General features: G+C 43.8%; 1 protein-coding gene across 1 annotated transcript in view; it reads right to left on the bottom strand.

Moving 5' to 3' along the window:
• The window catches only part of LOC308610338 (transcription termination factor 1-like), a gene marked incomplete at both ends in the record, with an annotated part of 35,808 nt that overhangs the window by 2,044 nt on the left and 9,127 nt on the right, over nt 1–24,637 (bottom strand). The window contains 10 exon segments of the mRNA XM_081259512.1: nt 5,535–5,684; nt 6,566–6,651; nt 10,869–10,934; nt 12,528–12,617; nt 15,347–15,579; nt 18,641–18,770; nt 22,054–22,132; nt 23,069–23,254; nt 24,368–24,413; nt 24,417–24,594. Coding sequence (XP_081115638.1) covers nt 5,535–5,684; nt 6,566–6,651; nt 10,869–10,934; nt 12,528–12,617; nt 15,347–15,579; nt 18,641–18,770; nt 22,054–22,132; nt 23,069–23,254; nt 24,368–24,413; nt 24,417–24,594 — 1,244 coding nt within the window.

The following is a 24,637-nucleotide window of genomic DNA, read 5'->3' as shown; positions in this document are numbered from 1 at the left end:
AGTATTTTATGTCAAATTTTCAGTACTTTTTCCAGTTTGATCATTTGACTCATTACTCATCATTATTTGGATCATCAACAATCCAAGAACATGTTACACATTATTTCTATTTGAAATGGATCTGTTCTTAATGAATTACTAAAATATTTGTTATATTATAATTTCTATTGACTTCATCAACATTAACCTTCATTGTAGCCTCTTAGTCCATTATTCTGTCAACTTTATATAATTTATATACAATTATACACAATAAGTACACATTTTAGGTGTATGGTTGAGAGATTTTAACAACTCCATAATTTCATGTAACCATCTCTAATCATGATATAAAACATTTTCTTCCTGCCAGAAAAGTGCCCTTGGGACACTTGGCAGAAAATCTTCTCCCCATTCACCCAATGGAAACATTGATTTGACTTCTATCAACATATCTATCATCATAGATTAATTTAGACTATTCTAGAACTCTATCAATGGAATTATACACTATGCATTCTTTTGACCATCTGCTTTTGTTCAACAGGAAGTGTATGAAGTCCACAGATGTTACTGTATGTATCAGCAATTCATTTTTATTGCAGAGAAGGGTATCATTCAATGAATACACCACAATTGGGTTTTTTTCTTTTAGTCATCTACTGATGAATATTGGGTGGTTTCAAGTTTTCCACTGTTAATAGATAAAGCTGTTGTGAACACTACTGTACAAGTCTTTTTTTTTTTTTTTTTTTTTTTTTTTAGAAATTTTTATTTATTTATTTATTTATTTATTTATTTATTTATTTATTTATGGCTGTGTTGGCTCTTCGTTTCTGTACGAGGGCTTTCTCTAGTTGTGGCAAGTGGGGGCCACTCCTCATCGCGGTGCGCAGGCCTCTCACTATCGCGGCCTCTCTTGTTGCAGAGCACAGGCTCTAGACGCGCAGGCTCAGTAATTGTGGCTCACGGGGCTAGTTGCTCCGCGGCATGTGGGATCTTCCCAGACCAGGGCTCGAACCCATGTCCCCTGCATTGGCAGGCAGATTCTCAACCACTGCGCCACCAGGGAAGCCCTGTACAAGTCTTTTTATGCTCATATGTTTTCATTTAACATGGATAAATATGCAGGAGTGGAATTGCTGGGTTACAGGGTAGGTGTGCCTTTAACATTACAAGAATTTACAAGCCATTTCCAAAGTGATTTTACCATCTTCAATTACCATAAACAAAGTATAAGACTGCCATTTGCTCCACATCCTTGTCAATACTACCCCTATTGTAAGTATTTTAAATTTCAGTCATCCCAATGGGTTAAAATGGTGCCTCATTTGTATTTCCCTAATGAATAATGATGTAGAACATCTTTTCTTTTCTTTTCTTTTGTGGAATGCGGGCCTCTCACTGTTGCGGCCTCTCCTGTTGCGGAGCACAGGCTCCGGAAGCACAGGCTCAGCGGCCATGGCTCACGGGCCCAGCTGGTCCGCAGCATGTGGGATCTTCCAGGACTGGGGCACGAACCCGTGTCCCCTGAATCGGCAGAAGGACTCTCAACCACTGCGCCACGGGGGAAGCCCTAGAACACCTATTCATGTGCAGATTGAGAATTAGTGTATCTTCTTTGTGAACTGACTGAGCTTTCAGGCAGAGCACAGAGGATTTTTAGGGCAGTGAAAGTACTCTGATATTAAAGGACTGATACAGGTCAGTATACATTTGTCCAAATCCATAGAATGTACATATCAAGAGTGAACCCTAATGAAAACTATGGACTCTGGGTGATAATGACGTGTCACCGCAGGTTCCTCAGTCGTAACAAATGTACTACACTGGTAGGGAATGTTGGTAATGGGGGATACTATGCATATGGCGGGGGGCAGCAGCGGGTATATCAGAAATCTCTGTAGCTTCCTCTGAATTTTGCTGTGAACCTAAAACTGCTCTGAGAAACTAAAGTCCTTTTTAACCTTATGGTCAAACAGCTCAGACGTTTGAATGGAAATGGCAGGTAGGTAGATTAATATTTTAGCCTGGAGTTTGGGGGAGAATCTGACCTATAACTACACATTTGGGAGCCATCAGCACATAGATGTTATTTCGAGGCACCGGGAGAATGTGAAGAGTCCAAAAAGTCTCGAGGAACATGAGCATTTAGAAGTTGGGGGCAGTTGGGGGAGTGTAGCAGAAAGTGGTAATTGATTCTACCTGTATAGAATCAAAGATAGCTAATACTGGGCTTCCCTGGTGGCACAGTGGTTGGGGGTCCGCTTGCCAGTGCAGGGGGTGTGGGTCCGTGCCCCCGTCCGGGAGGATCCCGCATGCCGCGGAGCACCTGGGCCTGTGGGCCATGGCCGCTGGGCCTGCGCGTCCGCAGCCTGTGCTCTGCGGCGGGAGGGTCCGCAGCGTTGAGGGGCCCACGTACCACAAAAAAAAAAAAAATAAATAAAAAAGATAGCTAACACCATGGCTTGTTTGTATGGTGATAACAATGCAGAATAGAGATGACAATTAGGAACAATTGTCCACAGGGGTATTTACCCTTTCAGCCATTTAAGGAAGGTTGAGCTAAATCCGAGCTCCAGACATGAGCCCAGATGGGTTGAAGACCATCCTATTTTTTGTGGCTACAGTGATGGCTCAGAGTTGGGCACAAGCTCTAATTTGGGCACTGGGAACGAAACCCAGGACTTAAGCAAGAGCTATTGTTCTCTTCTCTGAATGGCATCCTCTATTTAAGTAATAATAAGGATGCTATAACATGGGGCTCTATGAAGGCACCCCTCAGGACCAAGGGGCCCCTTGTGTGGATTGAAGATGAAGTGGACTCTGGAGAAGGGAGAGCTGAGAATCAGCAAGAAAACACATTTTGGGGACTCCGAGTAGCTGGATCCATCCTCTCCCTCTGGATTTTCAGTCTGAGAGTCCCCGGATTCCTTTGAGCTATCTGAGTCTCATTTTCTGGCACTTGCAAGTCAAGACTTCTAACCTATAAACTCACAATCCCACTCCCCGGAGAGAACCACTGTCAACACTTTGGGTTTAATTCCTCCGTTACTCTGTAATGCAACTCTATTTACACATTTTTTTTTCTTTTTTGGCTGCACCACGCGGCATGTGGGATATTAGTTCCCCCAACAGGGATCGAACCTGTGCCCCCTGAATTGGAAGCAAGGTGTCTTAACCACTGGACCACCAGGAAGTCCCTATTTTTTTTTTACTGTTACAAAATTAAGAAGATAATATGTACACTTCTGAATGAAAAACAGTATATATTTTAGTTGATGATACTGTTTACCTTGTATGTTAAACAAATCTATCACTATCATTATTTTTTTTAATTTATCTATTTATTCATGTCTGTGTTGGGTCTTTGTTGTCATGCGTGGGCTTTCTCTAGCTGCTGCGAGCAGAGGCTGCTCTTTGTTGTGGTGCGTGGGCTTCTCATTGCAGTGGCTTCTCTTGTTGTGGAGCACGGGCTCTAGGAGCGTGGGCTTCGGTAGTTGTGACACACAGGCTCAGTAGTTGTGGCCTGCGGGCTCTAGAGCGCAGGCTCAGTAGTTGCGGTGCATGGGCTTAGTTGCTCTGTGGCATGTGGGATCTTCCCAGACCGGGGATTGAACCCATGTCCCCTGCATTGGCAGGCAGATTCTTAACCACTGCATCACCCGGGAAGTCCCTCATTATCATTCTTTAATTACTGCCTAATATTCCATTCTAGGAATACACCATCATATATAGTAAATTTCCTATGAAAGAACATTCATTTTTTCTAGTTTCCATATTATAAATGTGCCATTCTTTTACACTAGTTCTATTATTTCTTTAGGTCCTAGAAGTGAAATTGCTGGACCTCAGAATATGTACATTCTTAAGGCTTTGATGTATTCTACCCGATTGTCCTCCAAAAGGAACATGTAATTTATATTCCCATCAGCCTGAAGATTGGTATGTTTGACAGATAGAAGGAGGTGACTAAAGGCAAGATGCTTATTAAAAAGAAAATATTCATTTGTTCTGGGACTTCCCTGGTGGCGCAGTGGTTAAGAGTCCGCCTGCCAATGCAGGGGACATGGGTTCACCTCCTGGTCCAGGAAGATCCCACATCCTGCGGAGCAGCTAAGCCTGTGCACCACAACTAATGAGCCCATGGGCCACAACTACTGAAGCCCACATACCTATAGCCCGTGCTCCACAACAAGAGAAGCAACCAGAGTGAGAAGCCCGTGCACTGCAATGAAGAGTAGCCCCTGCTCTCCGCAACCAGAGAAAGCCTCTGCAGCAACGGAGACCCAACACAGCCAAAAATAAAGTAATTAATTAACTTTTAAAAAGAAAATACTCATTTGTGCCCTGAATATTTATCGAGTGTCTATTATTTGCACAACACCATGATAGGTGCTGTGGATATACTGGTGAATGAGGACTCCTAAACTTGTTTCTCTCTATTCTTCCTTCTCTGATGACGGCAAGCTTGGAAACATGTCTAGCTTTGTGGATGAATTAACCAACATCACACAGCATGATGCTACACTCAGGAGACAAGGGTGCTGCACCTTGGCCCAGAGGGTGGCCTCACTGTATGGGATATTGCTCACCCACACCTTCCTTTCTATGTTCTCCCCTGTACAGATGAGGCTAGAAGCCTGGGCACTTTATTCCCCTTGCCAGCAAGGGAAGTCTAACAGAGGCAGTTTTTCCAGAAGCAATGGAAGAGACTGCTGGATTCTTTGATTTTTCCAGTTAAACACCAGAAGAATTCTGTGACTGGCTTTGAGAGGGCATCTTGTATGAAAAATACTTATCTTTGAACACTAGAATCACACTCGGGAAGATGAGATACGCACACCATGACAGGCACATGGGAACCGAAACCAGCTTCCAGGAACACAAACGTCCCTGTACCACTTACCTAATACGCACACACACTAAAATATACATCTAAACAACTGAAACACAGAAAAAAATGGCATGCATTATTAAAATTGTTAACATTCTCTGTTTTGCTGAATGCACGTATAGTTGAATCCACACCATGAAAATGTTCATTGGGGAATTCCCTGGCGGTCCAGGGGTTAGGACTCTGCGTTTTCACTGCCGAGGGCCTGGGTTCAATCCCCGGTGGGGAACTAAGATCCCATAAGCTATGTGGCACAGCCATAAAAAAAAAAAAAAAAAAAGAAAATGTTCCTTGGACATGACTACCCTCTGCTGCCATTAGAGGGACTTGGGATCCTGTTGTTGTATGAAAACCATTAGTTGTAAGTATTTTCAATATGATAATTTTCAATATAATAGCACAGAAAATATTAAATCAACTCATGTACTCGCCTTTCTTTTCACATTCAGACAAACTTGAATATGAAATGTGAATCAATTTTTAATGTTCCACAGTATGTTATTATTTTCATACCCTTCCTTTGGCTGTTGCACCTTCTTCAGTAAAATCAATAGTGGAAATAGCATTATTGACACGTACATAAACACAACCAGACCTAGAAAAATGGACAAGAGAGTATCAGCCGCTTAACATTGTTCATCTCCGTCTTCTCCCTCACTGTCATCGTCACAACAACAGATGTCTCGAAACAGGAAGACTGGCTTGGGGGTTGCCAGAGTCTGGATCTCAGTCCCGTTTTTCTCCATCTTCTTCTCTAATTTTTCTTTAAGCAACGGTAGACTAGTCTCATGAAGGTAGTCTATAATCTCTAAAGAAAAGAAACTGAATCTTGAGATGATCTGACAAAGCCTCTTCCCAAGGTCAAAGGACGGACGGCACAGATGATGACAATGCATTGTTACTGGCACTACTGTGTGCAAGACCTGGCTCTAACTGCTTTATTCATAGTCACTCATTCAATCCTCTCAAAAATGCTATGAGGTAGGCACTATTGTTCACCCGTGTTTCAAATGAGGCATAAAGACATGAAGCTCATCCAAAGTCATAGAGTCAGGAGGGCGAAGCCAGGATTCAAACCCAGGAAGTGCTGTCCGCTGAAAGCAAGGAGCATTTTGTCACACACTGCAGGGTGCAGTGTTACCCGAACCAGTGGTTCCCAAACAATGATGCTGGGCAGGCCACTGGCGACTCATCTGTGAGCTTGTTAGAGAAAAATCTAGCCTCTGGACCCAGACTAGAGACTAGGATCGACTGGGTCTGGGATGAGACCCAGGTATGTATCTTTTTTCCCAAGTTCCCCACCTGACTCCGATAGTCCAGGTTTGGGAATTACATATGTAAACCACCTACAAATGGCTGCAGAGAAGAAACTGTACCTCCAGTTTTTTGTGCATCAGTGTGTGTGCAGGCATGTGGTGTGAGCATGTGTGCTGTGCAATCCAGAAGCACTCGCAGCTCCTCACCCAGTGCTTGCTAAACGCCCGGCGGCCTGGTGACCACACTTCTCAAGCTCATTATCTCATTTAGTACTTTTGAAAGTCCTGTCAGGTAGGGGTTATAATTTGCCAATTTTTACCATTTTCCATTTGAAGAATCTGAGGTTCCCAAAAGTCACTACCCACGGTCACACTACCAGCATGTGTCCCCATATGCTGCGTTTTTAACTATTCAGATATCGAAAATACTGACCTGGAAAAGTCTTCTTCTGCCAAAACGGAACACAGGAAGCTTTCAGCTTATAAAATTTACTTTGGACATAAGATGGAGGAACACCCCTTTAGAAAGGAAAAGGTGTCAAAAAGTTAGTGGCAGTTTAAAAATTAATCATTTCAGTCCTGTGTACTAAGTGCATTGATTGAGGGGTGGTCTACAGACCTAAGCAGCTTTCTTAATCCTCATGTCTACACATGTGAGAAAAATAAGACACGTATGAAAGGCTATTGTTCATCTGGTTGAACACACACACACAAAAGGAAGAAAAACAGAAGTACAACAACACGGATTCTGTCTAAACTAGAATAATCTAAACTACCAGTTGAGAAGACAAGGTGTAACACTAGATCACAGGGGCTGATGCTAACATTGTCTTCAGCCCCACCCTGAGGGCTCTCCGCAGAGCAACAAATAACCCTCACGACCACTCTGTGTGGGGCCTCCTATGCTTATCCCTCGTTTTGGAGATGGGGAACCCAAGAGAAGATGCCCAAGATCTTACAGTGAATAGGGGGGAAGGGCTGGGACTTCAATTGGGTCCACTCCAAATTCTACTTTTTTCTTTCTTTTTTTTTTGATATCAGTGTTTTTTAATGGAAGTATAGTTAATTTATAACGCTGTGTTACTTTCAAGGGTACAGCAGAAAGATTCAGTTGTACATATATATATATATATATATATATATAATTTTTTCAGATTTTTTTTCCATTATAGATTATTACAAGATATTGAGTATAGTTCCCTGTGCTATACAGTAGGTCCTTATTGTTTATGTATTTTACATACTGTAGTGTGTATATGTTAATCCAAGCCTCCTAAGTTATCCCCCTACCTCCCGCCCGCTAACCCTTTGGTAACCATAAGTCTGTTCTCTATGTCTGTGAGTCTATTTGTGTTTTGTAAGTAAGTTCATTTGTATCAGTTTTTTAAAGATTCCACATATAATTGATATCCTATGCTATTTGTCTTTCTCTGTGTGGCTTATTTCACTTAGTATGATCATCTCTAGGTCCATCCGTGTTGCTGCCAATGGCAACATTTCACAAATCCTACACTCTTAACCACTACCTTCAGGCTAACTATATATTTGTCACAATGCAAAGGCAGGGGTCTGGATTTTTTACTTTACAAAGCTAAATAAAGTGGATGCTTACGATATTCTGGTGAGTCAAATCCACTTTTCATTTACAATAAGTAGGACAGAAACAACCACATCTTAAATATTTTTTTAAAGTGAAAATCACTAACTTCACTTCCTGGGCACTCACTTCCTAAGCCACAAAAGCGTGGCATATTTGTTTCAGTAATTAATTAATCTAGTTGTTATATGATTAGTGGGAATAACTGGATCTGCTAGGTATGTGGAAGTACAAGATGGCTGGGCTCTGTCTGCCTCTTCATGGCAGCAGCTGCCCGCCGTGTGTGCATGGCATGACACGCACTGTCTCCTTGCTGTCGTCGTCATCACGGTGCTGTTACAACGCTGCACAGATGAGGAAACCGTTACGCAGAGGCAAGTGAGGGAATGACCTGCCCAAGGCTGGCTAAATTATGAGCAGAGTCCGAGGACTTGACGCCCGGTCCACCTGACTGCAAAGCCCAAGATCTAGGGCATCTATGCCTTCCCTCTTCCCACAGCGCCCCGCACCCAGGTTGTTCTGCAGATCAAAGCTCAGGCTTCAAGAAGTAACAATAACTGACCTGGACATTTTCAAACGAAGTAGGTGTTACACCTCATTAGGTGGAGATGCTTTCTTTAAAATCCTGCCTAAACAATTCACAAGGGAGGCTTAAAGAACCTGAAGAGACCGAACTTCTAATTTAATTATTTTCACTGTTTTAATTCGTTATTAAAACTTTGAGGATGTACTATTTCCAATGGTATTTGACTGGATGCCATGATGTCTGTTTTACAGTTTTGAGATTTCTAAACCTTAACCAGAACAATCAATATTTAAGTATATAATTCTACTTAAAATCATTAAAAACCCATTTTAATTTAAGAAATGTGATCTGTGGCAATGTCACAAGATACACAAACATTTATTGGAAAAGTCAGATTTTTCAAAAGGGGTTTGATATTACAAAGGGAGGGACCTATCGACATGAATACTTCTTAGGATGGGAGTTGGTGGGGTACACAGCAGGACAGCCTTCCTTCAAAGCCCCTAACACCCTCCCCTCTCAGGGACCCACACCCAAGAGCTGGTGCCCCACCCCTGAGACGAGCTAGAAGAGGAAAGGGTTTGGAACCGTGGGCATGTGTCTGTGACTCCCAACAGGGCCTGCCACGAAAAGATTCCAATTCTCCAAGTTAAAAAAAAAAGGACTGATTGTTCTTTGTCCATAATCCCAAGGTGTAAATAACTAACCAGCAGAACCAGTTTACACCCTTCCTAATGGATCAGTGACAACCTCACGCCAGCAGCCACGTTTCTGAAAGGCAGCCAGGTTGTGGCAGCCCTGTTCCCCTCAGCACCCTTCCCGAACTAAAGGCCAGACAGTCCCTCAATATCCCCACCTCCCAAAGCCCACCAACCCCTGAGCCCTGTGATGCTCAACAGTTTGCATTGCTTAGAGGGACTGTGCTTTGCCAGCCAGCTCTCTGTTGCTTGGCCAGCAGTGAACTCAGGTCTTCAGAGTGATGGCCTCTCCTCCAGTGGCAGGAACTGATTGAAAATGCAAGGACCATAGCAATGAAGACAGACAGTGACAACCGATGAAATCTCACTCCTCAGAGGAGAAATGCAAAGGAACAGCACACCGAAACCACTGAGGCAAATCCGAAGAGGAACAGGAGCTTGATGTGGTCTCAAAATATCTCCCCGTGGCCGTTTCTTTTCACCAAGAGAAAAACTTACTTTTCTACAGTGGGGCAGTGTGGCAGAGGCCGCCAGAGCCAGGGGATCAAAATCAGAACCACATGCCTCATGATGGGATGTGACATGGTGACACAAACACAGCCTCCCCCGTGACTGATTCCCGTGTAAAATACAAAACCCGAATCTAACAGTGAAGAAGCGTCTGACAAACTCCCCAGCTGAGGCAAGTTCTCCACAATGACTAGCCTGTATTTTCCCACAATTTCAACATCGTAGAAGACAAAGACATTAACAGATACACACTACTGTATATAGAATAGATAAACAACAAGGACCTAGTGTATAGCACAGGGGACTATATTCAATATCTTGTAATAACCTATAACGGAGGGACTTCCCTGGTGGTGCAGTGGCTAAGAATCTGCCTGCCACTGCAGGGGACATGGGTTCGAGCCCTGGTCCAGGAAGATCCCACATGCCGCAGAGCAACTAAGCCTGTGCACCACAACTACTGAGCCTGTGCTCTAGAGCCCACGAGCCACAACTACTGAGCCCACACGCCTAGAACCCGTGCTCCTCAACAAGAGAAGCCACCGTAATGAAAAGCCCGCGAGCCGCAATGAAGAGTAGCCCCTGCTCGCCCCAACTAGAGAAAGCCCACGCGCAGCAATGAAGACCCATCACAGCCAAAATTAAATAAATAAGATAATAAATATATTTTAAAAAATCTATAACAGAAATCATTTTGCTGTACACCTGAAACATTGTAAATCAACTATACTCCAATAATTAAAAAAAAGAAAAGAAAAGGCAGAACAACTCTGCTGTTTAGAAGACTCTAAGGAGACAGATCCTGGACTGGATCTTAAATCAGGGGGAAAGTGTTATAAAGGACAGGACTGGGACGCTGGGTGAAATTTGCATGGGGGCTGTGTTTTAGACAATAGTAGTGCATCAGTGTCAGGTGCCCTCAGTACGATCACTGTGCTGATGCAGAATAACAGCCTTGCTGAGGACATGGCGTCCACCACTAACACTGAAACGGTTAAGGGAAAGAATTCTATTCCCTTGTAGAAGGGAGCGGGAAAGGGAGGGATGATAAAGTCAATGTGGCAAATGGTAAAAGGCTAATTATGGGCAAAAGGACCATGGGTTCTTCATCACAGTCATAGCTGGTGTGCTCCATGAAGCTTTTAAGAGACTCTGCACACATTTCATTCACTCTTCTCAGGTGTCTTGGGGTGGAGGTGGTGGTTGGAGCGGAGGGAGGACTGGTCTGATTTACCTGGTCTGGTACGTAGACAGGGTGTTCCCAATACATATATACACAAATACAATTTATAGATGAGTTCCATAAGCAGCAGGAATCTCAGTCCTGTTCTTCAAATCTGAGAGGCATTTATTAGAACTCCTCTCTGATTTTTTCATTAGATTAATATTAAACAAATGGCCTTACCCTATGGTGCTAGCAAGATCTTCCCAGTCTATTTCATTAACATCTTCCACATTTATTTCATTCAACCTATGAGAAAAAATAAAAATTAAGTTTTCAAGCCAAAAATCAACAGGATCCACATCTTCATGGGCTCACAGAATATTAAGAGCTGGAAGGCCTCAGCGTGTTCACCCCTGCTCCAGCTCCCCTGTTACACAGGCCCAGTGTCACTGGCATGCTAACCCAAGGTCAGCCCAAGGTCTTGGGCTGAGCTACAGACCAAAAAATCACCCTTCCTCCTCCTGAGCCCTTTGCATCTCCCACCAAGCCTAGTAAAAAACACAACTTCACAAGGAACTATATTAAATATGCTGTGATAAACCATAATAGAAAAGAATGAAATATGAAAAAGAATATATATATGTATAACTGAGTCACTTTGCTGTATAGCAAAGGTTAAACACAACATTGTAAATCAACTATACTTCAATTAAAAAAAAAAAAAACACAGGGACTTCCCTGGTGGCACAGTGGTTAAGACTCCACACTCCCAATGCAGGGCGCACGGGTTCGATCCCTGGTCAGGGAACTAGATCCCACATGTATGCCACAACTAAGAGTCTGCATGCCACAACTAATGAACCTGCCTGCTGCAACTAAGACACGGCACAACCAAATAAATAAATACAATATTAAAAACCAACCAACCAAACAAACAAAAACACAACTTCACCATTCAATGTAGACACACAAGAGTAGTATACATGTGTACTCAGCACTTACTAAGTGACAAACACTGGGTTAAGACCTTGATACCCACTAATCCATTTACCCTCAACACCACCTGATGAAGCTAGGGGATTATGTCCTTTCCACAGGCCAGGAATCAGGGTTGAGAGCTCGGGTCATTGGCTCAAGGTTTCATGACTCATAGGTGGTACCCACATTGGAACCCAGGCCTGCCTGACGTGAGATGCCCTCCTTGGCTCTGCTAGTCTCTGCTGTCTCTGGTAGAGGAGAAAAACCCCAGCCAGGCCAGCGTGGAGAACGAGGAAGCCCACCAATGAAGGAGAAGCAGGCTTCCTGACAGAGCGCAAGAATAATGAAGCTGGACAGGGCGGCCAGAATCCAAAGGTTTCTTCTGCTCTTTGCTGTTCCTCATTGGACATGAGGCCAGGTCCACTAGACTCGCAGTCTTTGTAAAACAGTTCTGTGTCTCCCTGTCGATCAGGGGAGGGAGGACTCTGCACGGACCAGGAACTCAAAGACAAAAGTAAAGACCAAGCAGCAGTGACGCCAACTAATGCATGCTAGAGAGCAGTAGGGCTCGGCCTGAAGTATTTACCTCCATTTTCCAATGGACAGAAGTAAGCAATGTCTATGTGAAAGCCTTAAAGACTCAAAGAGCTATGTTTATTGAGTGCATGCTACGTTTTGCATGCATTATTTCATTTCTTCGGCCAATAACACTAAGAGGCAGGTACTGTTATTATCATCCTCATTTAAGATGAACAAACCAAGAACTAGAAAGGCAGGAAACACATCCAAGGTCATGCACGTAGAAAGTGCTGGAACAGGAATATGAACCGTGGTAATCTTACTGCAGATTCTGCTGTTTAACAATTACTCTTTGGCTAGAGAGGAAAACGGGTAAAATATCGTCACTTTCTATTTCTGTACCTTTCAATGAGGTTGATCTTGGCCTGTAGGGCATTAAGTCCCCGGTATACGTCCCGACCATTTGTCCTCTTCTTGGTTAGAATTTCCGTCCTACATTGAAAGAAAGAAAAACAGTTTATTTTCGGGGTAAAGTTTCCATTAAAATGTCCTTTGTTTTCCTCATTTAAATTGTCCTTATTCAGAACCACTTTATAACTTTTGCAACTCATCACAGCTAAGATTTACCACCATCAAGAATATACCTTTTTAAAAGTTTTTTAAAGTGGGAGAGGGTAAATAAAGAGATAGAAAGTTGATGGTTATTGAAAATGAGTGATGGATACAAGGAGTTCTAAGTTGGTGTGTGTTACACAATTTCCATAATAAACAGTATAATAAAAGGGAGAAAAAAGAAGAATAAGCCTGCTTGCAGGTGCTAAAGGATGCTGTGTAGACTCAATTTATTTTTGCTTGTTTATCAAACAGAGAGATATTGCTCTTATTACCATTATAGCTGCTGAAACACCAAACTACACAGATTTACTAAAGTGATCAATGACTCCATGATTCCTCTAAGGCCCCAAGTTCAAGGCTGAGGGAAAGGGTTCCCTGAAGTTCCTAATGAGAGAAGCAGCCCAATTAAAAATATTTAAAAAGTGCTTCTCTTGAAGAGTGAAATCTGTCACAATCTGATGGACAGATCATGAGCTGTGACATTTACTTTCTTGAGCAGGGAGGTACATGAGGCACACACAGAGAAACTGAGAGTTTTTACTAATAGCCGCCCATGTTCACTGGTTTGAAATGTACCCGCTGATGCCATTTCAATGTTTCATGAAGTAAACCTATGCTCAGCATTCAAGTTTCCTACTTTTTTCTTCAAATTAAAAAAGAACCCTTGCATGTTATTTAATTATGCTGATTCTGAAGCACGGCTCCCCTTCATCATTTCCTTTTTAAGACACTGACATATCATCTTCCAACCGAGGCTTTATAACCCACTCCTTTTTTAAAAGTAATTAATTAATTAATTAATTATTTTTGGCTGTGTTGGGTCTTCATTGCTGAACGTGGGCTTTCTTTAGTTGTGGCGAGCAGGGGCTACTCTTCATTGCGGTGCATGGGCTTCTCATTGCAGTGGCCTCTCTTGTCGCAGAGCACGGGCTCTAGGCAGGTGGGCTTCAGTAGTTGTGGCACACAGGCTCAGTAGTTATGGCTCACAGGCTCTAGAGTGCAGGCTCAGTAGTTGTGGCACACGGGCTTAGTTGCTCCACGGCATGTGGGATCTTACCAGGCCAGGGATCGAACCCGTGTCCCCTCCATTGGCAGGCGGATTCTTAACCACTGCACCACCAGGGAAGCCCCCACTCCTTTTTTTTTTTTTTTTTTTTTTTTCGGTACGCAGGCCTCTCACTGTTGTGGCCTCTCCCGTTGCAGAGCACAGGTTCTGGATGCACAGGCTCAGCAGCCATGGCTCACAGGCCTAGCCGCTCCGCGGCATGTGGGATCTTCCTGGACCAGGGCACGAACCCATGTCCCCTGCATCGGCAGGCAAACTCTCAACCACTGCACCACCAGAGAAGTCCCCACTCCTTTTTTTAAGCCTAAGATATAGGGGTAGAAAGGGCTCTGGTTCCTCCATATTACACACTTCCCCCCCAAAACATTATCTGTCCTTATTTCCTGAGGGTAGTCTTCTAGTAAGATAAATATTCTACAGCAGAACTGTAAGGTATATAAACAATACTCAGTATAATCTAGCAGTTTGCTTTTAACGTACAACATGCCCACTCTGGATTTCATTCTTCTTTAATGGTCAAGATGACGGAGCCCCCTTTATGCAGGATGATGGAGCCCCGTTTATACAGGAGACCTGGGTCGTGGGCTGTAGAACCACTGCTTCAAGCTGTCATGTTGCAGCTGAAAGTTAGCTCGGAATCCCTCCAGGGCTGGGAAAAGCTAGGTTGGGCAAAGAACATGCAGCAGCATCTGGACCGAAACTACTTCTTCATGACGGATGTACCTAAAGATGTTCTAGGATGAAAGAGTATGACTGCCCTGCTTTGGATGAAGACAGAGGAACTGCTGAATTAGAAAGCACAAGTAAAAAGGTGGAGGTATTACTGATCACTACACTTGTGATTTCCCTCCTAAATATCCAGACGTTAATTTTGTATTTCTTTCATGCTATAAATAGGTAACAATCTTGTTTTATGAAGAAAGGGACAGAGTGAAGAAATCAGAAGTCAATATTCAATATTAAAAAGATTCAAGTTCTGTTTACAAAACAGAAACAGACTCACAGATACAGAAAACAAACTTATGGTTACCAAAGGGGAAAGGGGGCAGGAATAAATTTGAAATTGCAGATTAGCAGATACAAACTACTATATATAAAATAGATAAACAACAAGGTCCTACTGTACAGCACAGGAAACTGTATTCACTATCTTGTAATAAGTTACATTGGAAAAGAATCAAAAAAAATAATATATATGCACAACTGAATCACTTAGTACACCAGAAACTAACACAACATTGTAAATCAACTCTACTTCAATTAAATAAATAAATAAATAGAATAAAAAGGTCCAAGTTCTTTATGAAGAAGCCACACAATGAATCAGGGGTGGTTAAATGCTAACTTAAATCAACTTTCGATATTGAAGTGCTTGGAGCAGCGGATTAGAGAGGATCATTCTTGACCTACTGTGAGGCTTTCCACGTGGTCGTTACAGATATTCTTAGTAACCTCAGCAGTCCACCCCTCTCCGGAAGTTGCTGAGAGAGGGGCAGGGAATGCTTCTTGTTGAAATTTATGTAAGAAGCCTCAAACTTACCACTTACTTTGACACTGCATCCAATTCCTGGTTTCCACTTTTGCCTCCACTTCTACCCAGGATATGCCTTTGTACAGTTTTTCCCAAACAACTGACAGGCGACCTTCAGGATTCTCTTGGAGTTTAGAATCCATCTCGTTTAGCTCCTGGGGAGACATTTCCTTTAGAATCACTTCTTCAACAGCCTTGATTAGTTTCTGGGTGTCCGTCTTGCTCCAAGCACCATGATTTCTTTCTGTTGACATAAAAGGATGGTCTTGAAGTTGCTCATCTATTTGCTTTCAAACACAATATTAACAACAAAATGATGATGAGGGGTATCTGTCATTTGACATCTCTCCAAACCCACAGAAGCTACAACACCAAGAGTGAACCCTAATGTGGACTGTGGACTCTGGGGGGTTAAGATGTGTCAAGGTAGCTTCACGGATTGTAACAAATGGACCACTCTGCTGGGGGGTGTTGAGAATGGGGGTGTGCCGTGCATGTGTAGGGCAGGAGATAAGTAGGAAGTCTTTGTACCTTCCTCTCACTTTACCTGTGAACCCAAAACTGCTCTAGAAAAATAGTCTTTTTTTTCCCTTAATTTATTTATTTTCTTTATTTTTTTTGGCTGTGTTGGGTCTTAGTTGCAGCACATGAGATCTTTGTTGAAGCACGTGGGATCTTTTGTTGCAGCGCAGGCTCTTTGTTATGGTGCACGGACTTCTCTCTAGTTGTGGCGTGTGAATTTTCTCCCTCTAGTTGTGGTGCATGGCCCCTGTAGTTTGTGGCATATGGGCTACAGGGTGCGTGAGCTCAGCAGCTGTGGAACACGGGCTTAGCTGCCCCGCGGTATGTGGGATCTTAGTTCCCCGACCAGCGTCCCCTGCATCTGAAGGAGGATTCTTTACCACTGGACCACCAGGGAAGGCCCAAAATAAAGCCTTTATAAACAAAAAGGTAAATCAGACACTTTTCAGAAGACAATGGGCAACATCTCAATTACACAAACATAAAACTATCAGTTATGCACTTCCCTGGTGGTGCAGTGGTTAAGAATCCGCCTGCCAGTTCAGGGGACACAGGTTCGAGCCCTGGTCCAGGAGGTTCCCACATGCCGGGGAGCAACTAAGCCCACGCGCCGCAACTATTAAGTCTGTGCTCTAGAGTCCGCGTGTCAGAACTACTGAGCCCTTATGCCACAACTACTGAAGCCTGCGCACCTAGAGCCCGTGCTCTGCAACAAGAGAAGCCACGGCAATGAGAAGTCCGTACGCCACAACAAAGAGTAACTCCCGCTCGCCACAACTAGAACAAGCTCGCGCGCAGCAATGAAGCCCCAACGCAGCCAAACAAAACAAAACAAAACCAAAAAAACTATCAGTTACATGCAAATCAAAATGAAACTACGAAAGTGGCCATAGTTTCCTTTTAAGGACCAATCACACTCACACACACATACACACACACACACACATACACAACCAACTGCAAAGAAAAAAAATCCTTTCTTAATGCAATCTTTTTTTTATCTTCGAGAAAGCTGTTCTTCCTGTTTCTAAGAGTAATACCTACTGCAAGAAATTGTGAGGTTCCCAAACATTTAGTGGAAAGAGAATAACCAAACGACTTTCATGTTATATAAATAACTCTCCCCAAGAGTTTCTGGAGTGAAATTAACAGCTACAATGGCGTCACCACAGTACTTGATGAAGGCACCTGTGAATTTCTTTTTTTCTTTCTTTTTTTTACATATTGCACTCATTAAGCTATTTTTTTTAATTAAAAAACATTATTTGGCTGTGTTCGGCCTTAGCTGCAGCACGTAGGACCTTCGTTGTGGCACACAGGTTTCTCTCTAGATGCAGAGTGTGGGCTTAGTTGCTCTGCAGCATGTGGGATCCTAGTTCCCTGACCAGGGATCAAACTCATGCCCTCTGAAGTGGAAAAGTGGATTCTTAACCACTGCACCACCAGGGAAGTCCCAGCACCTGTAAATTCCTAAAGCCAGTCCTTGGTGCAGGGCATCAAAAGCTTCTATGATTCGCTCTTCTTGTCTACATGCTCACAGTCATGCTAAGGAAGAGGCCGCAAGCTGGAAGGCTACAGATATCTTCGATCTGGCCTACAGAATGTTATTGTTACTATTTCCCCAATAACAATTTGGATGAATATTTAAAAATCAAGAGAATCCCAAGAGGGTTTTCCCTGGTAGGGCAGTGGTTAAGAATCCGCCTGCCAACGCAGGGGACACGGGCTCAATCCCTGGTCTGGGAAGATCCCACATGCCATGGAGCAACTAAGCCCATGCACCACAACTACTGAGCCTGCGCTCTAGAGCCCACGAGCCACAACTACTGAGCCCATGTGCCACATCTACTGAGCTTGCGCTCTAGAGTCTGTGCGCCACAACTACTGAAGCCAGCGCGCCTAGAGCCCATGCTCCACAGCAAGAGAAGCCACCACACTGAGAAGCCCGCACACTGCAACAAAGAGTAGCCCCTGCTCACCGCAACTAGAGAAACCCCGCTCACAGCAACGAAGACCCAACACAGCCATAAATAAATAAATAAATAAATAAATAAATTTATTTTAAAAAAGAGAGTCCCAAGAAAAAAAAGATCTTGATTTCACACACACGTGCAAATCCAGATGTTTGCTTTACTTCTTGGAAACTGGCAGAATTGGCTGTGCTGAGTCTTCGCGTGGCACCGGTGGCCAGAGTTGGTGGCACAAAAGGCGTGGTCTCCACCACCTCAGAGTTTACCACGTGCGGACATGCAGACGCCTTGCTGGGACCCGCTGCACGGCTCTGCCTGCAGGGCCGGAGCATGTGAGCCTCTGGGCTGAAGCTAACACCCACTAAGGACTGTCTTCTGAAAGCAACTGGGGACTTTTTAAGGTGAAGAATATAACCAAGGAAGCTTTTTATGAAAGAAGAGAACAGACAAGAGACGACTGACACTGGCTTTGGGAAACGTCCCTGACTAACAGGCCCTCCCTTTGATGGTTTCCCTGGTCACCTGGGGGAAAGGACCTTGGTGGCCCAGGTTCTCCTGCCCACCGGCTGAGTGGGTTTCAGTTTACCTGGCAGTTGGAGTCACACTGAAAGCTACTGACATAACGTGTGGCAGAAATCAGTCTGGTGAATAAAGGCTGCATCAATATGCATGAAGAAATAAATGAATCAGTAAGAGAATGGCTGAAAGAGTGATGACTCTCTCAGAAGACAGGCCTGCAGTGATGCCTGGGCCCTGGGCCACTGTGGGCTGATTTGTTCACCAAAGTGGGCTCTAGAGACCACGACTTACAACTGCTGATCTGGGAGAACTTCAGGGCCACAGAGAGGCTACTTCCAGACATCATCTCGCCAATCTTTCTCCAGTCGTTTCCATGGAGGGACTGGTATATCTTTAGCTTCTCGGTATCTCCTTTGCTATACCTTAGAGGAAGGGAAAACAGATCACAGCTAAGCGTTAACCACAAGCTTAAAACCACTATTCTCACTGCAGCACGCTGCGACGCTGGGAGAAGCTGTATAGGGCGGGCTGTCAGGAAACCTGCTCAGCGCAGTCCTACCAAGGTCCTGAGCCCAGATACTTCCTGTCTCGGCATCACAACCATGAGCATCCTGTAAGTCAGTCACCGCAGTCCCTGGCTCACTTACACAGAGGCCAGGACAAATAATCTGATCATGCTATTCCCCAGCCAAATCCATAAAGGCTTCACACAATAAAACCCAAACTTCTGACTGTGCCTGCAAAGCTCGGTGCTCCCTAAGTTCAACCCTATTGGCCTTATCGGCCTTTCTCACCTCGAAGCCTCTGGACCTGTGTTGGGAATGGCCTCCCTCCACCGCTGGAAAGCTCCTGCAAGCTCTTCAGAAGCAGCTTAAATGGTGCATCTTCAGAGAGGGCTTCCCTGACCACCTGGTTGGAGGTGTCCTGCTGTCCTCTCCCACAGGACACTCTGCTGCTCTCTCACTGCCCCCATCACCACTGGCAACTGTACGCTCGTGGCTTCCCTGGTTTATCTGACCCGTCGTCTAGGCCACCACTGGCCAATGGAAATATGAGCCACAGATGTCATTTAGAATTTTCTAGTGGTCAGGTGAAAATTAATTTTATTAATTTTTTTAAAGATAATTTATTGGCTCAGGCAATTGAAAAGTCCAGATACAAGTGGGCCCTAGGGTGAGCTTAATCCAGGAGCTCAGTCAAATCACCAAGGACCACTTTCCACCATTCCACTCTGCCTTCCATGTGTTTGGGGGTTTTATTTAGCGGCAGCATGCGGCATGTGGGATCTTAGTTCCCCAACCAAGGATCAAACCCACACCCCCTGCAGTGGAAGCACGGAGTCTTAACCACTGGACAACCAAGGAAGTCCCTAATTTTATTTAGTTTTAATGAATTAATAACATATCTTGTTTAACTCAATATACTAAAAATGCAGCCATTTCAACATGTAATCCGAACCTAAAAGTATGAATGAGATACTTTACACTCTCTTCTCCACACCAAGCCTTCTAAGTCCATTGTATACTTCACTCTTCAGCGCATCTCAGCTTGGACTAACCATAGTTCAAGTGCTCCATGGCCACATGAGGCTGGTGGTCACATGGATGGACAGCACAGCTCTGGAGGGGAAGTCCTCGGAGGGTGGGGACCCTGTCAGTTTTCTACACTTTGGAACCCGGTAATGCTTGACAGACAACAGATGCTCAATAAAGATGAGACAGGGACTTCCCTGGTGGCGCGGTGGTTAAGAACCTGCCTGCAAATGCAGGGGACATGGGTTCGATCCCTGGTCTGGGAAAATCCCACATGCTGTGGAGCAACTAAGCCTGTGCGCCACAACTACTGAGCCTGAGAGCCACAACTACTGAAGCCCGTGCGCCTAGAGCCCATGCTCCACAACAAGAGAAGCCACCGCCATGACAAGCCCACAAACTGCAACGAAGAGTAGGCCCTGCTCGCCACCACCAGAAAAAGCCCGTGCGCAACAACAAAGACCGAACACAGACAAAAATAAAAGATGTGACAGATGCCTTAGCACAAATCGGTCACAGTTTAAGGAAGTTAAGAGGCAGCAATCCCACATAAAAGCAAATACATTAAAAGAAAAGAACTAAAGTGCACTATAATATATGCAGATTTTGAGATTAAACATCTTAAATGTTTAAGGGGAAAAAAGCCATCATTATGACATTTTATAATTCCTTTTTGGTGGGAAGGAAGAGGGGTCAGAAGTGGTAGTTTATGTTATTACTAATGCAACACAAAAGCAGCCCTAATAAAATACTAACCATTTCTAATGAGGATGATCCACAACTACCGGGGGACAGTAAGATCCTAGCATTCTCAGAAATGGATCTAAAATGCAGAGCATGGTGAACAGAGATGCGAAATCCTTCACCATTAAGAATCAAGCTTTTTAGCAGTTTCCTTTATAAGGCAAGCAGGGTCTTCCTGAGATTTAAAACAAGACTTAAAAGTACCCTTGAAGCAACAAAAAAGAGGACATGAGAGAAAAACAGAGTGTACGAAAATGAGGAAACAGGTGTACTGACCTCCATGGCCCCTTGGAGCCTTACAATTCTTTGATTTTTGACTTTCTATGGTTTTTTCACTTAAGAGTTCCTTAAGTTGGAAACATACTTTAAGGGTAAATGGTCAGCACAACACAAGTAATATGGTACCAGTGAATGAACTTTATTATCAGAATGACAGACCTTCATTATTTGAAAAATGCCATTTCCCACAGTGATGTAACAGGTAGAAAAACAGGTTACCTCACTCATTTACCAAAAGCATCATTTTGGTCCCACTTAAAATGTCACCCTTAGTGAATTTCCTTAAAGTACATGGCGGGGGCTTGGGAAAAAGAGAGGGCAGGTTTCAGTCTGTGTGGAGGCGCCTTTCCTCTACTTCCGGTTTATTTCTTTTGGTAAAAATTTTTAAAAAGAAGCCGAGGTCATATCAATGTTACGTTCTGATAGTACCTATGTCCTGATTCAAGATCACGGCGCTCAGTAGGACCCAACTGGCCGTGACAGATTCACTCCATCTGCCTCCTGGAAGTGAGATCAGTAGTTGAGCCCTAGGTGGCTGTCTGGGCCCTCAAGGGTAGGAGCTGATGCTTTCTCCCTCATCCCTTTGTCCTTAAGCAGAGTGCTTACCCACCACTGACGCTCAGTCTACATTTGATTTATTTGGAATGTTGGAAACAGAACATAATTGGGTATTTTATTTAGGAAAAAAGGGAGGACAGAAAGGCTACCGCCACATGAAGCTCTGCATTGATGTTACCGAATCACACTTAAATGACCTCACACAAATGCTCACCCCCACCTTCAAATATTTACTGAAAACCCAAAGCACTGGGCTCAGTGCTGAAGGGCACACATCACACTGAGAAGGAACGTCTGGGTTCGCAAGGAGCTTACAACTTAGGAGACTGCCGAGAAAACTGCACAGGTGACGCTAAGAGGCAGCGCGTGGAGAATGCTACAATTGACAGCATAAAGTAAAAGCCAGGGATTTAGAAAGGGGAAGATGACAGAAGATTTATTCAAGAGGTGGAAACTGAAAGGGACTTTGGAGACATACACCTGACGGCACATCTGGTTTCACACACGAAACTCTTCACGATTTTGTTGTGTACGTTTTGATTTACAGTATCAGCAAAGACTAGAGAAATGCTCTGCTCAAGTTTTTTCTTACCTGCCTTTGTAATTGTTGACATCAAACATCTTCTTTGCTCGACAGTATATGAGTTTCCAGGGCCAGGCAATGCCCTTACCTAAAGTCGGAAGAGAGGTGGTCAGAGGGACAACCGGAGCGTGGCATGAAACACAGTCGCAATTATAAAAGAAACCCAGAAGGGCCCCTTTTTACAGCACACGCTATCCTAGACCCCAGGTGGAGGGTGCGGTTTCCTATGTCCTGCAGAAAGCCGTCTTGGGGAGCAGATATACAAAATCCCCAGTTTCCGTGGCCATCTCTGGAAACTAGATGCTTAGTATGTAGGGGCTCTAGCTTCTGTTCTGCTAAATTCACGGAAAAGACCCTTATTAGGCAAAGAGCTTTTACCGTAATCTGGAGGTGGAGGACACACTCCAGCAGCTCCCCATAAGATAAACAAAAAAACTTTGCAATTGAATAAGCTTCTTCCTGCTTTGCCACTCTAAAGATGAAAGGATCCCCCAGCAGGGGCTCACTGTTCTGTTTTCCTTTGTGCATTTCACCTAAGAAATTATCCTCTTTAAATTCAAGAGAGATTTTTTTTCCAGTCCAAACCTACATTGCTTCGTGACCTTCTAACTTCCCCAGGATACCTCCAAGAGGAGGGTTCCAGCTCAAAGCGCAAAAATGGCTCTACTTAAAAAAACGTCTGAGACTCTGGTGTATACCAGAGTACTTTGTGCAGTGTATGCAAAAAATACACAATAGAGGTCAAGAAGAGAAACCAAAACCGTAATTGTTACCAAGTAGGAAAGCTGGAAGCTGATCATCTAATTTGTTAGAAAATCTGTAAAAGCACTATCCTTGGGAGACGTGAACACATTCCAAATCCCTGAACGTATAGGCTGGCAATAAAAATACTATTAACGTAGCAGCGGCTAACATGCACTGCATGTACTGGACGGGCCAGGCATTGTGTTCAATACTCACCATGGTTATCTGTGCAAGGCTGGAAGGCTGCAGATGGTCAAAGAGGCCACAGTTCTAAACTTACCAACGTGCAATCTAAACGAGTACTTTCTTTTTAAGTCGGTGATTAGAGATTTCTCCTCTGGGTATCTGTCTGTGTACAGCAGCTTGTCTGCATTCTCGATTCCTGTCAGAGACAGAAATTCTCGCACATTTTTCTCTAACTGCTTATTTTCCTTCACGGAAATCTTGCCAAATTTAATAGCGACACCTAGGATTTGGGGAAGGAGAAAAAGGTACACAACTGTCAACAATGAATGAAAGCGAACCACCGTTTTGTCTTTAGCAATCACAACAGCACCCGTCAGCTCCTCCCCACCTATCGGGGAGCAGCCCCTGCTTGTGCCCTTGACATTGGCTCTCCTGCAGAGTTCGGCCAAAGCCACACTGTCCTCCCAAAGTCTTCCCTGGCCATCCTACTCCAATGTGACCTTTCTTGTGTCATCAATTCCTTTTTACACAGTTATTTAAGAAATAAATTAACAGTAATAGATATTCATTAAAAATTCAAACAGTGTTGAAATAAAAGTTTAAAAGAAGCGCCCCCCCCCCCACTTCACTATCCTCTGCCCCTCCTCCCCCCAAGGCAGTGCTGGAAACTGGGTGGCACAAACATGAACATGTATATTCTCTACGAATATATGTTGGGGGGAGGTGGGGACAATGTCACTGCAATTTACGTTCTATTCCTCGTCATAACTCAAAGCACTCAAGTCTCCTTATTATTGACTGCATTACACAGTACATTTTCCTAATCTTAAACTTATTTTAAAAATCTTTTATCACTTGCAGTACACAACCTTACATTTGTAGTTCATTCTGAAACCCAATAAGCTTTCTGGGAGGTTCTTGTAACACAGTGAAATCAAGAAGGAGACCAAGCTGGGTGTTGCCTGAAGCCATGCCCACTACAACCAGCTCACCCTCAAATTAATATCCTTGAAATTACACCTCATCAAAGCTGATGATGTTGATATGCGTGTTTTAATTTGATTTCACTTGTGCCCCCCTCCCAGTGTCTCAACCACTTAACCTCCTCCCCCTCTTCTTCCGGGCTTGATCTTCTAGTCTGTGGATCACCTGGATCCATTAGTCCCGTTTTTCCTCGCCTCCCCTACCAGAAGTTGGGCACAGAGGAGGAAAACTAGTGCACTTCAGTTTGGTAATTTTACAGTGCAGATAATGATTCTGGAAGGAGATAAAGCTGAAAGTAGCTAAGGGATGCTCTTTGTGAATCTATAAATATGAACCACTCACAAAAGAAAGTCAGGGCTAGTTACGCATATAGAAAAGTTCAACAAATATTCAAGTCCCACAAGCTTACCCTGGGCTTTAAATTCTTTAAAGCGTCCCAAGTCATCCCGATATATTCACTTAATTGTAGTGGCAGCCCTCTCCTTGATATCAGGGAGGAACTCCTGGAGCTGCCTCACAGTGGAATCCAAATCCACGTCTGAATTATCTGAATCTCTCGAATCTTCAGATAAATATTTCGTTTCAGGATCTTTAGCCGACTCCAAATTGCTTTCTTCTTCATTTGTGGGTTCTAATCTAAGGAGAAAAACTGGATTGATTAACACTGACAGGTCACGTG

The sequence above is a fragment of the Mesoplodon bidens genome (assembly GCF_964165515.1).
Source record: "Mesoplodon bidens genome assembly, contig: HAP1_SCAFFOLD_523, whole genome shotgun sequence".
In the NCBI taxonomy this organism is placed as follows: Eukaryota; Metazoa; Chordata; class Mammalia; order Artiodactyla; family Ziphiidae; genus Mesoplodon; species Mesoplodon bidens.
This window is presented reverse-complemented; position numbering and strand designations above follow the sequence as displayed.